The sequence below is a fragment of the Bos taurus genome, chromosome 19 (genome assembly GCF_002263795.3).
Source record: "Bos taurus isolate L1 Dominette 01449 registration number 42190680 breed Hereford chromosome 19, ARS-UCD2.0, whole genome shotgun sequence".
NCBI lineage: Eukaryota > Metazoa > Chordata > Mammalia > Artiodactyla > Bovidae > Bos > Bos taurus.
In genome coordinates this window covers 36907834-36922789 of record NC_037346.1, presented here as the reverse complement: position 1 = coordinate 36922789, position 14956 = coordinate 36907834, and the positions used below count along the sequence as shown (strand labels likewise).

General features: G+C 48.6%; 2 protein-coding genes and 1 non-coding gene across 4 annotated transcripts in view; all 3 read right to left on the bottom strand.

Moving 5' to 3' along the window:
- Positions 1–2045: 2045 nt before the first annotated feature.
- SLC35B1 (solute carrier family 35 member B1) lies at positions 2046–8874 on the bottom strand. Its single transcript, NM_181338.2, is given in 9 exon segments — positions 2046–2286; positions 2947–3100; positions 3256–3362; positions 4126–4252; positions 6026–6183; positions 6766–6796; positions 7087–7217; positions 7790–7893; positions 8663–8874. Coding segments are annotated over 9 exon segments (1068 nt in total). The 5' UTR covers positions 8866–8874; the 3' UTR covers positions 2046–2233.
- On the bottom strand, positions 5538–5672 carry LOC112442794 (small nucleolar RNA SNORA70). Its single transcript, XR_003031087.1, has one exon. It is a non-coding gene; the product is annotated as a small nucleolar RNA SNORA70 (small nucleolar RNA).
- A 2282-nt stretch (positions 8875–11156) lies between the features above and the next one.
- FAM117A (family with sequence similarity 117 member A) overlaps positions 11157–14956 on the bottom strand; it is a 52769-nt gene continuing 48969 nt past the window's right edge. For both annotated transcript variants that reach the window (XM_059877889.1, NM_001101070.1), the window contains 1 exon segment: positions 11157–12391. In XM_059877889.1, the coding sequence (XP_059733872.1) occupies positions 12091–12391 (301 nt within the window). In that variant the 3' untranslated portion in view covers positions 11157–12090.

Here is a 14956-nt window from a genome sequence, read left to right as displayed (position 1 = left end):
AACGCTACTAATGTTATTGTATAGCTCATGGAATTCTGCTAACAGCCCGGATGGGAGGGGGCTTTGGGGGAAACTGGATACATGTGTGGCTGAGTGGCTATACCCCAATATAAAATTAAAAGTTTGTAAGACAAAAAGGAGCAGGAGCATGGGGAGAAGCCAGGCAGTTTAAAACCGTATTTCCCAATTGGCAGTAGAGCCAAACCTCCCTTTTCACTTCCTTTCATCTTCCCACACTCTACCCAGCTCAAGCCTCACCTTGCCCAGACACCTTTGTTGTTAGCTCTGCATTTCTGAGATGCAATGATTTATCTACCCGACTCCCTGTTAGACCCTAGAGGGTAACTACTGATCCTAGTCAACTTTGAACTCCCAGCATGTCCATAGGATGTGGCATACAGAAGGATTAGAAGAACAGGCAAAGAACCGAATGAATATACCAGAACTGGGCTCCTGGCTCTCCGAGGATAGGACAGCCTTGCTCTAGTATCAGGTGACAGCCATGCTGAGCTGTTGGAAATCCTTCCTTCTCTTGGTGACTAGTATGAGGTGTGCCTGAGACCCCTGGTTGGGTAAGGCAGAGGGTAGAGGTGGAGGGGACTGGCCTGATAACTGGGAAAATGTCTCTTGTTAAAACACCAGGCCCAGGGACTTCCCTGGTGGTTCAATGGCTAAGACTCCATGCTCCCAACGCAGAGGTCCTGGGTTTGATTCCTGGTCAGGGAACTATATCCCACATGCTGCAACTAAAGATCCTGCGTGCCACTGCTAAGATCCAGCACAGACAAATAAACAATTATTTTTTAAAAACCCAAAACAAAGAAACACCAGGCCCAGGTAAGGACTGCTAAATAGGCCCCTGGCCCTGGTAACATGCTCTCACTGCCTAACTAATCCACAGAAGAGAGTTTGGAAGAACTATCAGTCCAGTAGGTAAGGAGCTAATTGATGCGACTTTCAGGATGAGAAACAGAGAAAAGAAAGGGGTGGAGAAAAGAAGGAAGTTCAGCCAGATGCATTTAAAACCTCTCTTCTCAAGGAGGAGTTCAAAATGAGAGGGGGCCTTTCAGGGCAGAGCTGCAGTGACACCCAGGGCCCCAAGAGAGAGAGACGAGTGCAACTGAGCCAGGCTTGAAAGGCTGGGTGCAGGGGGTGGGAAGGCAGCAGCGCAGGAAGGAGGCTGGGCGCCCATCTGGAGAGCCAAGGGGCTGGGGCTGCTGAACAGATGGAGTGAAAGTTGCAGCTGGTGGAAATGCACTTTCATGTGTAAAGTTTGGTCCACGGAGGATAGCGATTTCCAACTCCGAAGGCAGCAGTGGGCAGGTGGCTCTGCTCCATGCTCCGCCTTCTCCCCCCACTGCCACCCAGAAAACTCAACAGCAGCTCTATGCCAGGACTCAACCACTGTGCCTTCAGCCAGCATCCCTTTCAACAGGCAGGAGCTGGCATGGGAATACCAGGGCACCGCCAGGATGGCAGAGGCCTGCAAGGCTTTAGCAGCTGAAGAGGACAAGGGAGGATTAACCCAGCCTCCCCAGGAGGGGACCGAGATGACTGAGAACAGACACGGAGGTAGAAGGAGGGAGGCAGACCTTCCAAAGCTGTTCACGACATGCACACTGGGTCTCCGCTCTCGTTTTGGTTGAGCTTTGGTTGAAGGGGAGGAAATGGGGAAATGTCAAAACGCAGCAGACTCTGAGGCTCTGGGCTCGTTTCATCTCAACCTCAAGAGAAGTTTCTTGAGGAGAGAATATATCTGCAGTTTTTTAAGAAATATTTGCCCATCAGAGCTTTAAGAGATAAAGTGCTTTTTACACTCTCTAGCTCTCACAGACACCTACCTGTTCTAGCGTATTTAGACCTTCGCCTGTGGGAATAGAGGCCATAAGCGCAACAGTTCTTGGGGGAACCAGCCACCCAGCCACGTTAACCACACCCACGTGGGAGCAGATTGGGTCATGAACACCAAGCTCTGCCTCTTCTCTTTCCCTCTTGTTTTGTGTGAGACTGTGCTCCTGGTCGTCAAGAACAGAAATGGCCAACTGTCTTGTTAAAATCCAAATGCTTTTTTTAGAATATGTGATTTTGCTTCTTTAAAAAATAACAACAACAAAAACAAAAAAACCCAGACTGACACTAGTCCTTTATCTCTATTGTGTCCGTTTTCCCAAGAGATGTCACTGTTGGAGAAAATAACTTAAATATTCTTGGAGTGGAGGTAGTCTCTCTCTTCCTAGTGGGATGTCTTCTTGGCTCCCTTCCCAAACTTGGCATCAAGACCGAGACCTATGGAAAGAGAGAACATGGGCTTAACTTTATGGGGAGAAATGAAGTCTACAAATTATTTGAGGATGGGAAGTGGGGTGTGCCTTGGTCTCCAAAATTGGAGCTTTAAATAAAACTATAATTTTCAAACATCAGTTTTATAAAATCTCCTCAGAGAAGAGAGATTAGTATCAAATGAAAAAAATCACCAAGATACTGATAAATTACATGTGTATATAAAATACAGCAGGGATTTTCCCGGCAGTCCAGTGGTTAAGACTTCTTGCTTCCACTACAGGGAGCACGGGTTCGATCCCTGGTGGGGGAACTAAGATCCTGTGTGCTCCATGGTGCAGCCAAAGAAAAAACCACAGCAAGACTGAATGAAATTTAAGAGTCAACCTTCTAGTTCTCTCAGCTCATCCACAGCAGTGCCAATTAGTAGGGAATAAGTATAATAATTTTACCCTGCTCAGTATCTGGGGAAAAAAGAATCATTGGAAAGAAATCATTCAAATGAAATGTTCCTTAGGAAGGCTGGATTACAGGTAATGCTTCCTCTTCTTTTTAAAAAAAGTCTGCTCTAAAATAACACATTTAAAAAATATACAAGTATTAAGGGAAAAAAAAAATAAAGTCCCTTTGTATGGCCCAGAGCTGCATGCTCTGGATGTAACTTACCCAAGAACACCAGCACGGTGCCCACCCACTGCATGGGGCTGATGGGGTTGGCGAAGAGGATCACAGAGGCCAAAATGGTGAAGAACTTTCGAGTTGTGGTGATGATGGAGCAGGTCAGGGGACCGAAATACACAACTGTCATGAAGATGAAGCTCTAGAGAAAGACAGAAAGACAAAGTCAGGCTGGTTCCTGAGTCTCTACCAAGGAAAGTCTGTAACAGGACATCACAGCTGATCTTGCCACCCTCTTCTCCCAGCCAGGCCAGTCTCTCTTGGGGAAGCCAAGCCATCACCCATCAAGGCACTCACCTGGCCCAGGGCACTAGTCAGGCCAAAGAGGAGGATGTTATAGACGATGGTAGGGTACCTTTCGGCAAAGCTCAAGAACTCCCAGAGCTCCCCGGTGAACAGGATTCCTAGGAAAAAGCACCCAAAGATGAACGGTGCACCCTGTGTGGCCACACTCACGCATACACCTGCAGAGCCCTGCGAAGCACTCTGAAGGGGGGTAGGGCAAGGGGAAATGTATGGCGTGAGTTTGTATTGTCCCATCAAGCATCTCCTATTTTTCTGAATAGAGAAACTAAAGACTCTTCTGGGAAATACTTATAAGTTAATGAGTTACTTCTGTCAAAGTGACAGAAAGAAGCGAACCTCAGATGCTGTGAAGATACTGATCCACACATCCCCAGCTCAAGGCAGCCCCAAGCACTGGTCAATTCCAGCCATCCACAGCCTCCTCTGTTAACCCTAGTGTGTTGTATGAAAAATACTCCCTGTGTGTGCCCAGATTTGAAAAAAAAGCTAGAAAGCACTGATTTAAAAGCAAACACATCCATGTTTGAACAATCTTCAGTATTCACCACAGACTAATGTCTCATCTACCTCAGAGAAGGGTGAGTTCCCAGGGCACCCCTGCGTTTTGCTACTGTGCGTCTTCCCATGACACCTGACACAGATCTACTCCTGATTGTGCCAGTACAAGCAGCAGGCAGAGCTGACTGGTGCAAGTTTCTCTAAGACGGCTTCTCAAGGGCTTGGACAATAAGGCATCTGAGAACTGAGGCTGACCTTTGGCCTGGGCAAAGAGCACAGCTGGCACCAGAGCTAGAGATTAAGTGGATGAAGGCAGTCTGCCCTCTGCTGATACATGGGAAGAATAGCAGAACCACTCCTTACCAGCTCCCAGCAGCAGTGTCGACCAAAGGTTGATGTTCAGCATCATGTGGTTGGAGCCTGTTTGGTAGTGAGCTCGCATGTGGTCCTGGGAAACACCGGTCAGTCCATCGAGGGTTAGAGACAAGAGCTGGGAAAGAAAGAGTACAGGCTGCAGTGAGAAGGCCACTGGGGCCCTCCCCAACTCAGGAAACAGACCTCTCACTTTTCTGAGATCCCTCAGAAAGCCGCAGCCTAAAGACAGAGTCCTCAGAACAAAACGCTGCCATTTGCCCACAAGCAGAGGATGACAAGAAACCACGTGGGCTCCCTCCTGCCCCCAGCACCGGAAGGACAGGTGATCTGAGCCACACAGATGTAACGTGATCAGAGCAGGGCAGGAAGCCTAACACTTCTCAACTCAATGCCGTGAAGCCTGGCATGCAGGGGCCTAGAATAGGCCATGGTGAGCCACACACATTCTTCCACTAAAGGTGGAGAGAGGAAATCTAATCCCAGAATGTTAGCCTCCTGGCTTGGGAGTCCAGTGCTTCAGAGATTGGATTCTGTGGTCACATTGTCGGATTAGAATCCAGGGCAATATTGGACATAATTTGTTCAGTAATATCCAACTCCTTGGGACCCCATGGACTGTAGCCCGCCAGGCTCCTCTGTCCATGGGATTTCCCAGGCAAGAATACTGGAGTGGGTTGCCATTTCCTACTCCAGGGGATCTTTCCAACCCAGGGATTGAACCTGTGTCTGTGAGGTCTAACCTGCATTGGCAGGCGGATTCTTTACCCCTAGTGCCACCTGGGAAGCCCAAGTTAGCCATTAACTCTGCCAATTAACAGCCATGTGGCCATGGGCAAACGATTTAACTTTTCTTTGCCTCATTTTCTTCATCTGTAAAATGGAGATTAATACTAAGTTATGAAGTTATTGTAAAAATTAACTAATTTTCATGTAGAACCCTTGGAACAGTACCTAATACCTAGTGGGCAATAGCTACTATAGTATTATTATTTTTTGACAGGAAGTAGGAGTTATTGGTGGGCAGGAGGAAGGAGGGGACAGCGCCCTCATGAGCGCAGGGCCCTTTGTCCAGAGGACCACGATTAGGGGTGTATTTGACCCCACAGCCATGTGGGAGGAGCCACTTTTCTGCCACCACGGTTTCAAATTCATCTGCGTTAAACTTAGTAAATCTCTACTTCTTGGCGATGTGGATCTTCTGGTGGCCAGGAACTTGAACTTGGCCCTGTGGAGGGCCTCAATCATATGCCCCTTGTTCTGCAGCTTGGTGTGAATAGACATTATAACTTGGCCAAAGTGGACTCTGGCCACTGTGCCCTAGGCTTTCCAAAGGCACCACGCATATCTGTCTGGAGCCTAGATTGGGGACAGCATGCCAGTCATGAATGTCCACTGGCCAGAGTTATCTCCAAGGTCCCTTAGGGCAATCTGTACAGGCAACAGGCTGCATACACTACCAGGGAGGCTGCTGTTTGCAGCCACTGCACACTGGGCCCCCATGGGGAAAAGAGCATGGTTGGCTTAGCTGGCTATATACTATCATTTTAAACTCTGGCTTCCAGGTTTCTCGGAAAGCCAATGAGAGACACACTGCTCCTTTCCTCTTTACTCTCAGGTCTCAGGGACCTCACAGCAGCATTTAGACACAGGCCTCAGAGTTATCTCTTCTCCAGAAGGAGAGCTGAACTGCTGTGAAATATTCTAGGCTCCCCACTACAGCCTCAGCAGAGCCAAGGACGCTGCAGCAAGAGACAAAAACCAGAAACGGGGGGCAGGAAACATCACTTATCTCTCTCAAAGCATATAACTGGCCTTCTGTATGTGCAGGGGGTGGATATTCCTGTTAAGGTTACTGGAAAAGGCTTCCTTTCCCAACAGGATTACATACCAGGAGCAGCTCTCCATAGCCAATTGTGTGTTCTTCTATCCCGACTACTTTTTTGGGTTTGTACATGAAAAGGGCCACTCCAGCCACAATTAGCAACACACACAGGTACTTGGCCATTGGGTACTTCTTCTTCAAGAGGGTCACTCCAAGGAGCATGACTACAGAGAAGAAACAGGGTGGAAAATTCAGGCACCCATAGGCACTGTTGAGACCAATAATCTCCTAGGAGCCAAAGACTCGTGGGGAAAAAAGAATGTCTGAGAAGGAGAGCTGACAGAGGACAAAAAGAGGAGAGTGCAAGACTAGCACCTACGTAGAGATGACTGTGCAACAAGATTGAACGAAGAATATAAAGCAGAGAAACGTAAAGAACAAAGGCTCCAGGAAGGAACCTGGCAAAGGTGGGGCAGTAGGGAAGAATGAGAAATTGAGAATAAGGAAACTGATGATCAAATGGGATTTAGGGTATCTAATACAATGTAGGCCACCAAAACGACTGACCATGTGAAGCAGATGAGGTCAGCTTCTAGCTCACAGTGAGGATTACCAGCTAATGAATACCCAACACAACAGGAAGTGATACAGATGACAGGATGGGCAGGAGGAAGGGATGCAGGGAGGTCCCTAGAGATAGCAATGGTGAGATGACAAAGCTCAGAGGAATAGAGCCCTAGCAGAGGAGGATCAAGCTCACTAGAGGAAGACAGGATGGATGACAGTGACCATCTTCTTCTGCTTACCTGGGATGGGCTTGCAGGATTTACCAAGGACCTGAAATTAAATTGAGCAAAAATAATTTCTGAGCGTCTTTGACATGCCAGGTACTGAACTAGGTGCTACATAAGATGAGTAAGTTAGCGTGGGGCCTGCACCAGAGACTGTAGCCTCAGAAAACGGCTCTATCACAGCCCACCCACTATCACTAAATTTCAGATCTGTGGTTCTTCACACTCTTAATTTCCCAGACACATTCTCCTTTTATTTAAGTCATAGACCTGAGGGAAGAATCTTTCATCCTTTTGAACTTCTGAGCCAACCCTCACCCCACCCTGAGGTTTCACCTGAGTTGGGTAGTTGACAAACTGTAGTGCTGAGTTGCTGGAGACCATAGCACCCAGATAGGAGACAGAACACGCAGCATAGAGCCAGCTCCGAGTACGATCCACTCTGGCAGTGTCAAAAAACTGGATCACTGGGAGAAGACAAAAGAAACAAACACACAAGAGAAAGTTGGTGGGCCTAGGATGGACCACTGAGCAAAAGTCAAAGCCACATGAAAGGAATTTATCTGTCAAATAAGATGAGAAGTACTTAGAACTATTTCTGTCCTCTTAGATTGGGAAATCTCTGAAGATTCTCCAACTCTCCAACCCCATCTAAACCTAACACAAGACCTCATGCAGGGGAGCGGTGGGGGGCGGGGGGTGGATGTTCATTCAGATCAAGGGACTAGTCAGCCCTGCTGCTAGCCCCCAGGGAACAAAGAGAGCCGACACAAAAAGGAAAACCAAAAAGACAAAGAAAAAGTTTTAAATATTCTCATGGGGATCCGGAATACAGATCCATTCTCTGCACATTTCTGATGGAGAAATTGATTTAGTTTAAGGAAACAGAATCCCACCTTTTTCCAAAGCCACTCATTTTATAAGTCTAATAGAGAGGCTGTTGTTAGCACTAAAGGGGTTGAGGGTCTTGAGAGTTAGACCTAATGCCTAGGATACATAGGGAAGGGGACACAAAACAGATTATTATCTAAGTACTCACAGATCTTGGCAAACACAGCATTGACCACACATTGGATGAAGACCAAAGTTAAGGCAAAAGTGAAGGTCTCCTGCTTGGCTCCCTCCCCATACTTTCCTCTTGTTCTAAGAATAAAACGCATGGGAAAGAGACGAATTAATATACTTCCCTCAGGGTCCTCCAGTAATCCAGAGCCACTGAACGCTTTGAAATTGTTTTTCTTCCCTAGACTTAGGGAAAGTTTGGTAAGGATCACCGGGCACATTTACAACAGGAGCCAATTTTATTGGAGCTAGAAACTAGATACTCCAGGCTGCTAATCAGAGAACTGAATGAAACAAACTCTGTGCGTGTGTGTACACACATATCCGTACAGGATGGTGCTGAAGGAAACGTGAAAAATTGTGTGTGTGTGTGTCTGTCTGTGTACACATATCCGTACAGGATGGAGCTGAATGAAACATGAAAAATTGGTGAAACGACGTACACCGGGGCAGGGCCGAGGGTGAAGTAATCAGCAATCTGCAAGAATATAGGAATTCCAAGGACAGCCCAGCACAGGTCATGGAAACCTAAGTCTGTAAAACCCAGTCCTTTAGAACCAACAGGAAAAACATCAATTAAGGGAAGAAAAATAACCACCTCCAGAGAATCTAGGAACCAACTTTCGCGTTTTGTATAACCCTTGGGAGGTTTAGCAGCAAAGGGGTCAGGATGCTGGGAGAGCAGAAGGGGCCAAAGGGAACACTGGGGCTAGGGGCGGGAGGACCGCGAACCTGAACCTGACCACAGGCTGGGGAGACAAGGCAGGATTGAGCGGGCGGGGCGCGGGGGGTGGTGCGGCGGGGGGATGGGGGGGGGTGGTCTGCGTTCCCACCCTGGGGATCCGCTCACATCTTTTCCTGCAGGATCCCATAGTAGAAATAGCAGACAAAGACGCCCAGGAAGCAGAGCGGCAGACGCAGCCGGTCGGGCACCAGGGAGCTGCTAGCGGCCATGAGACGCCCGGAGGACCCAACCGGAGACCCGCTCACAGCCGGCAGCGGCGGCGGTGACAAGTCCAGCCGGACATCGCCGACCGGCGACAGGGGCCTCATAGGAGCTGCATGAGACCGCCGCTGCGGAGGGCCCCAGCAGCCACCGCTGGAACTGCCAGCGCAGGACCACCAAGGGGAAAACTCCTCAAAACCCAGAACCCGCTTCCAAGAAAAGGAGACCCACCCTGGGGCCTTGGCCTCGTCCCTGATGGCCAGGGGAACCAGCTGAATCGAGGGCAACGCCTCGCCCTCGAGACTTTCCGATCAGGCAACTCCGAGGACAGCCGCGACCCGGAGCGCGACGGGATGGCCTAGGCGATACGTGGACGTGGAATGATGACGTATAATGATGTGGAGGTAACCAATTGGCTACTCAGTGCAAAGACAGTCAAGGGAGTGGGAAGGAGGAGTACGCCGGCCGAGCAAATCGAATAGCCTTTTTCCCGGTCGGCTGTCAGGCTTCTGCTGGGTCCTAACTCCCGGAAACTGTCAATGTAACCTTAGCGCCCCCTAGCGGGCCCCCAGTGTCCCCGACTCTACCCTCTACCAGAAGAGCATTCAAGGCCTGTCTTTGGGGAGCACATCCTCCTCCTATAGCACATCACAAGGCTCCCAAGGGCGGCAGGGCTCTTGTCTCAGCTCTCAAAGGCAGGGTAACCTGTGCGTGCCACCTAAATGCCGAGCTACAGTTTTCCTAATCTCTATATATATAGTCCATAGGAATTAGTAATAGCCACTTTGTCACCTCTTGACTGTTGAGGATCAAATGAGCTGAGCTTGGTGAAAGTGTTTTATAAACTGTAAAAGTGTGCTGTGCAAGTTTACGGTATTTATTAGTCATGACTTGTTCTCAAGTCTGATCTTATTTCCTCACATCTGGAGATGTAAATGGAAGCTTGCTGAAGTGGATTTTCTTCAGGGTCTTGCAACTCACCAACAAGGGAGCAAACCCTCCTGCATTAATGAACTCCTTATTGGGCCCCCACCTGATGACACCAGGAGCTAAGGCCAGACTAACCCCAGGGCTTGCCACTACCAGCCTCAAGCCCCATGGTAGTCACTGGACTCTGGGCTGCTCTCTGGGTAGAGGCTCCTTCTCCCCTTCCAGCAGCCTACTCCTCTGGCACAGCCTCAGGCAAAGGAAGGAAACTCGGGGCAGCACCACACCCATCCCTCTGGGCCTGACTCACTAAGACTTTGGGGGTAGGCCAAACGTCTTTCAGGGGAGGGGCAAGAAGTAGAAGTAGGGTCTGTCCCCAACTGTCTTCTTTATATTAATTGGGGAGGGGGACCCCCACACTTTTACTCTCTTGCCCAGTGTCTTCCTCTACTAAATTAGCTGACGATTCCAGGGCACCGAGCTAGGGTTCCAGTCCCAGCTCTGCCTTTTTCCTAGCTGGCACTTCAAACAATTCATTTGACCTCTGAGTCGTTTCCTCAGTTGAAATTAATGGAAATATAATGACTGGGAGAGTACTCTGGTTAGAATAATGAGCACTGGAATCAAATGATCTGGTTCCCAATCCTAGCTCCCCCATTTGTCCTTCCCTCAGTACAGTGGGATTTATCACATCAGATGGTTTATGATATTTCAGTGACCTTTACGTAAAGCATTTTACAGTGTATCTGTTGCCTACCTAGCTAATTCATGGTAGTTGGGAGAGCCTGGTTTGTTTTGAGGCTTTTTGAGATAGATGCAATTATAGTTATTATGACTGCCCTTAAGGTAGTCAACTTTTTACCCAAACAATGGGGATAATGTCTTTTGTGAAAATGCTTTGTAAATGGCAAATCACTAACAGAATGGTGGGTTGGTTATTCTCATTTCCCCCAAAGGCTCTTACAGGTGGGGCACTATAAAGCTGATAGGCTGCAAAAGGACCAGAACAGTTTCTTCTACCATCTGTGTTGTGGGTGCTCACTCATGTGAAAAGAACACTCAGAAGGAGCTAAAGCTTCCCTAAAACTGTGCCCAGAGATTCAATCTGAATGCCATTCCCTTGTCTTGTAAATTGCCAAACCGTTTCCCCTTGGTCACCCTCATTTCCCAGGTAAAATGCACTCTCTGTTAGGGTGTTTTTCCAGACTCACCCAAGAAAGGATGACTTCCCCCACTAACTCCTTCACTCCTCATCCACTGCATTCAGGACATCCCTTCTCTGGCTGCACTGTTTATATGTCCATGTAGAGAAGGCAAGTCTGCTGTCCTGAGGACACAGACTTTGGACCCATCCACCCAACATTATGTGTTAAGTAAAGGCTCCTCTTGAAGACAAGGATGAAGTGATTAATGATACCCTCAATCTCCATCCTGCTCCCTCACCCCCAAAATATTTAACAGAAACTCAAGCTGCTGGGAATACTTATTTATTTGGTCTATTAACACCAAGATCTGCAAAAAAAAAAAAAAAAACCTTCTAAACACAGGATAATAAAACTTGAACATTAACATTCTTCTTCAATTTTGTGTAAGCTCTGCAGTACGGAAAATATACAAACTTCAAACAGCTGCAAAAATAGTGTCTTTGGGAGAAAATAGAGTTTCTACATCGATACAAGAAAAATAGGCATTTTCCTAATCCAACCCAGTCCTGGGGCAGGTGGAGGGTGGAGAGTCGCCACTTGCCACCCAGAGGAATGCCAGCTCTCCCTCTCCCCTATGACCCACCTGGGGCTGGGCAGGCTGGGCTGCTACTTAAGACAATCTTAGGGTGAAAGTGAGATGAAAATGCCACTTGGGAAAACGCCTGGTTCCCCCTCTGCCAGCAGCTGGATTGGTCAAGTGTCATGGCCCTTTCAGGCTGCTTTGGTCAGCTCCTCCAGTGAGAGGGTGGCATGCGGATGGGACTGAGAGGATGGGGGTATGTGTTTGGATCTCCTTGTCTATGTCTGAAGGAGAGGGAGGGAAATCTGTGGTGTCCCCTCTCCTTCAACCATGGCCAGCTCACTCCATGATAAAGACAAGGGTCCCGTACACAGCCCTTTGGACTCATACCCAGGTGTGGGAGACCCAAGACCTTCTGGGTGAGTTTTCCACCAAGGGAGAGAGGTGGCAAGAACACAGGTGTGACTTGTGAGCTGCCCAGCTATTAGTGGACAAAGCAGGGCCCCTCACATTTGAAGGGGCCAGTGTTCATCAGAAAGAGGACCCAGGGCTTTGACACAATAAACGAAAGTGCTCGAAGGCCGAGAGGGAAGGGCTCCTTCATCCCCCGCCTCAGGGGCGTTAGGGAGGGTCCTGCCACCAAGGCACTGTCTCCATGGGAAAGTGGAGGTAAAGCTCCCTCAGACCACCAGAGAGCTCTGGAAAAGCACAGGCTCTTCTGATGGTGGGGTGCGCTGCCACGGCTCAAAGGGCAGCGAGGAGGCCTTGGAGGCCTCTGGATCCTTCCGAGGCGGTGGCCTGGAGCTGGCAGGGGGCAGCGGGGATCCCGGGCTTGAGGGGCAGTTACGGAAGATGAAGCCCATGCTGGGGAAGAGGGGCTTCATCAAGCTGACGGGGCAGAAGGCCGAGCCGGTTGGGTTGAAATGGACTTTGTTCTTGTCAGGACAGGAAGTCAGGAAGGCCAGGTCAGGACCTGGGGACCTGGAGGATGGAGACAGAAACACAAACACAAATAGCCAGTGAGAAGGGATGAGAGGCGTCACAGTGCCGGGGAGCTGGGTCTCTGTTCCAACAGGTTGGGAGCTTGACCAAAAAACGACAGGCTACTGAGCAACAACGAGTGTGTATGCCCCTCAGCTCTCCACGTTTTAGAAACAGGGCTAAACAACCGGAAATCTACTTTAGCTAAAAACAGAAGGGATTAAAGCTAGACAGGAAGAACTTCCTGACTGTGATTCTAGAAGAAGAGACTGAGAGGCCTATTAATTTGAGAGATTTTTATCAGCGAACAGTGTTTTGGGGGCAGACCTCTTGCCTGAAAGCAGAGATCCTAGGCAAAGTGACTTTCTTAGACTCTTTATAGCCTAGAGCCAAGATGCTCAACCTCCCCATTATTGGCATTTGGAGCTGGGTAACTCTTGCCTGTGGGGAACTATCCTGTGCATCGTGGGATGTTTAACAGCATCCCTGGTCTCCACCCACTGTATGCCAGGAGCACGACTACCCCATGTTGTGACAACCGAAAATGCCTCTTGACATTGCCAAATGTCCCCTCAGAGGAAAACTACCCCTCATTGAAATCTCCTGGCCTCAAGAATCTAATTCTTGAGCAGATTGAAAAGATTTAAAAGGTATGATTTTCAAAAACCCTTGCTGAAAGGAAAGGACAACAGCTAGACCTTATCAGGAGATCTAGGTTCTAACTTACCTTGTGCTCTTGGCCTAACCTGCCTCACCTAACGTGGAAAGAATTCCCTACTCTGCCGATCACGTAGGGGAAATGGAAGGATTAAAACAGGTCAGGTCAGAGAGTTCTAGAGTAAGGAATCCGTATGATTTAAAAAAAAGGTTCTTTCCCCCGAAAGAATGTCTGGCCACGCTTCAAGGGTGAAGAAGCCCCAAGAAGCTGCTGGTTGTGAGGATTCCAGGCAAGAACACAAACAGGTGAGCAGACAGTCGAGCTCTGTGCCAGTGCTTCCCATCGCCTAACTTTTTCTTCAAGTATAACATATACAGACAGAAAAATGCACTCAGTGCACAGCTTGATAAACTCATCACCATTTTAATTGTAGTACCATTTAATTTTAATTCTAACCATTCCAAACCCAGGAAGAAGAGCAAGGCATATGGAGGAGGGCAGATGTTGGCCCAGCGTGGGAGGTGGGAGGAAAGGTGGAAGGCAGTGAGGGCCCACGTGCAGAGGGTGTTTGGAAGCCTGGGGTCCCACAGAACTCCGCAGTGGCAAGGTATCCCCTGACTGAGAAGGACTTACAAGAATCCCACTTTAGGAAGAGGTAGCGGATGGGCAGGAGAGGGCATGCCCTCGACGTAAGCAGGCACACGGGAGGAGGGTGACCGAGGGAAGACCAAGTAACGCTCAAGGAGCATGACAACCAGCATGACCCTGAACAGCTTCATTCCCTCCCCGGGAAATCCAGGCCATCTTACCAGCTAGGCAGCCAGGAAGAGGAAAATATGAAAGAAGAACGACTAAACAGAAGAACCTCCCAGTAGGAAAGTTCATACAATGAAGAGACACCAATGAGTTGACTATTTCTGTCGCAGGATATCTTAGAAAGTAACTGATGGCTCACTACCTCGCTTAAAAGAGTTAAGACAGGGGCAGGAAGCTGGATGAGATGGCTTTAACCCTTTTCTGGCCTTAAGAGCCTACAAAAGAATAAAGTCAAGCAGAAGCCTAATTGTCACATGCAATTCCAGGCTATAATTACTCAACTATACCGTGCACTGGGGAAGGAGACAGGGTCCAGAGTCTGCTTCAGCTACAAGATCTGGCCTTTTCCCTCTCACCCACCCCAGAGGACTGAGGATTCTAGGAGAAATGGCAACAGTGATGATGCGAGCAAACCCCCAGTGCCCATGGTTTCCCCCATAACTCCCTCTGGGTTATGTATGTACCTCCTGCTACTACCAAGGGTCATCCTGTCCCTTATCTGGGATACAGATAGAGCCATCAAGCCCCCAAGCCCTGTCCTAGCTAAATCTCCACTCATACACCATAACTGAACTTCCTGACTGCTGTCGAAACCATAGCTTCCACTGTGAAATGGCCCCAAGGAACTTTATCCCCAAGTGATAGCGGGAATGTGATGAGCTCTCTTCCCAGCTCCTGCTAAGTGGGGCCGTGAGCATGTGGAAAGCTTTGGCTCTGGATTCTCTCTGCTAATGGGAGAGAACTGTAGTAAAGAAATCAATTTAAGAATGACTTCTGAACTGTCCAGGCTGGTTTGGGAATATTCCACAGTCCTTACTTGCAAAGACTGGAAATTTCTGTCAGGAAGTTCATGACACTTGGACCACTGCAGCTGCAGGGTGAAGATTTGACTCAGAAGCCGTATGAAAGCTGTTTAGGCTCCCCTGGCCACGCCGGTGGGCGTGAGGCACGTCTAAGCTCTGCCTGAAGAGAATTACTAATAAGTTCTCACTCTCTCTCATGATGGTCTAACAAATTCTCACACCTTCCTTGGAGATGGAAAAAAAATAGAAGAAACAAAGGGTTTAAGTTTCAGATCTCTTTCCTTTCCA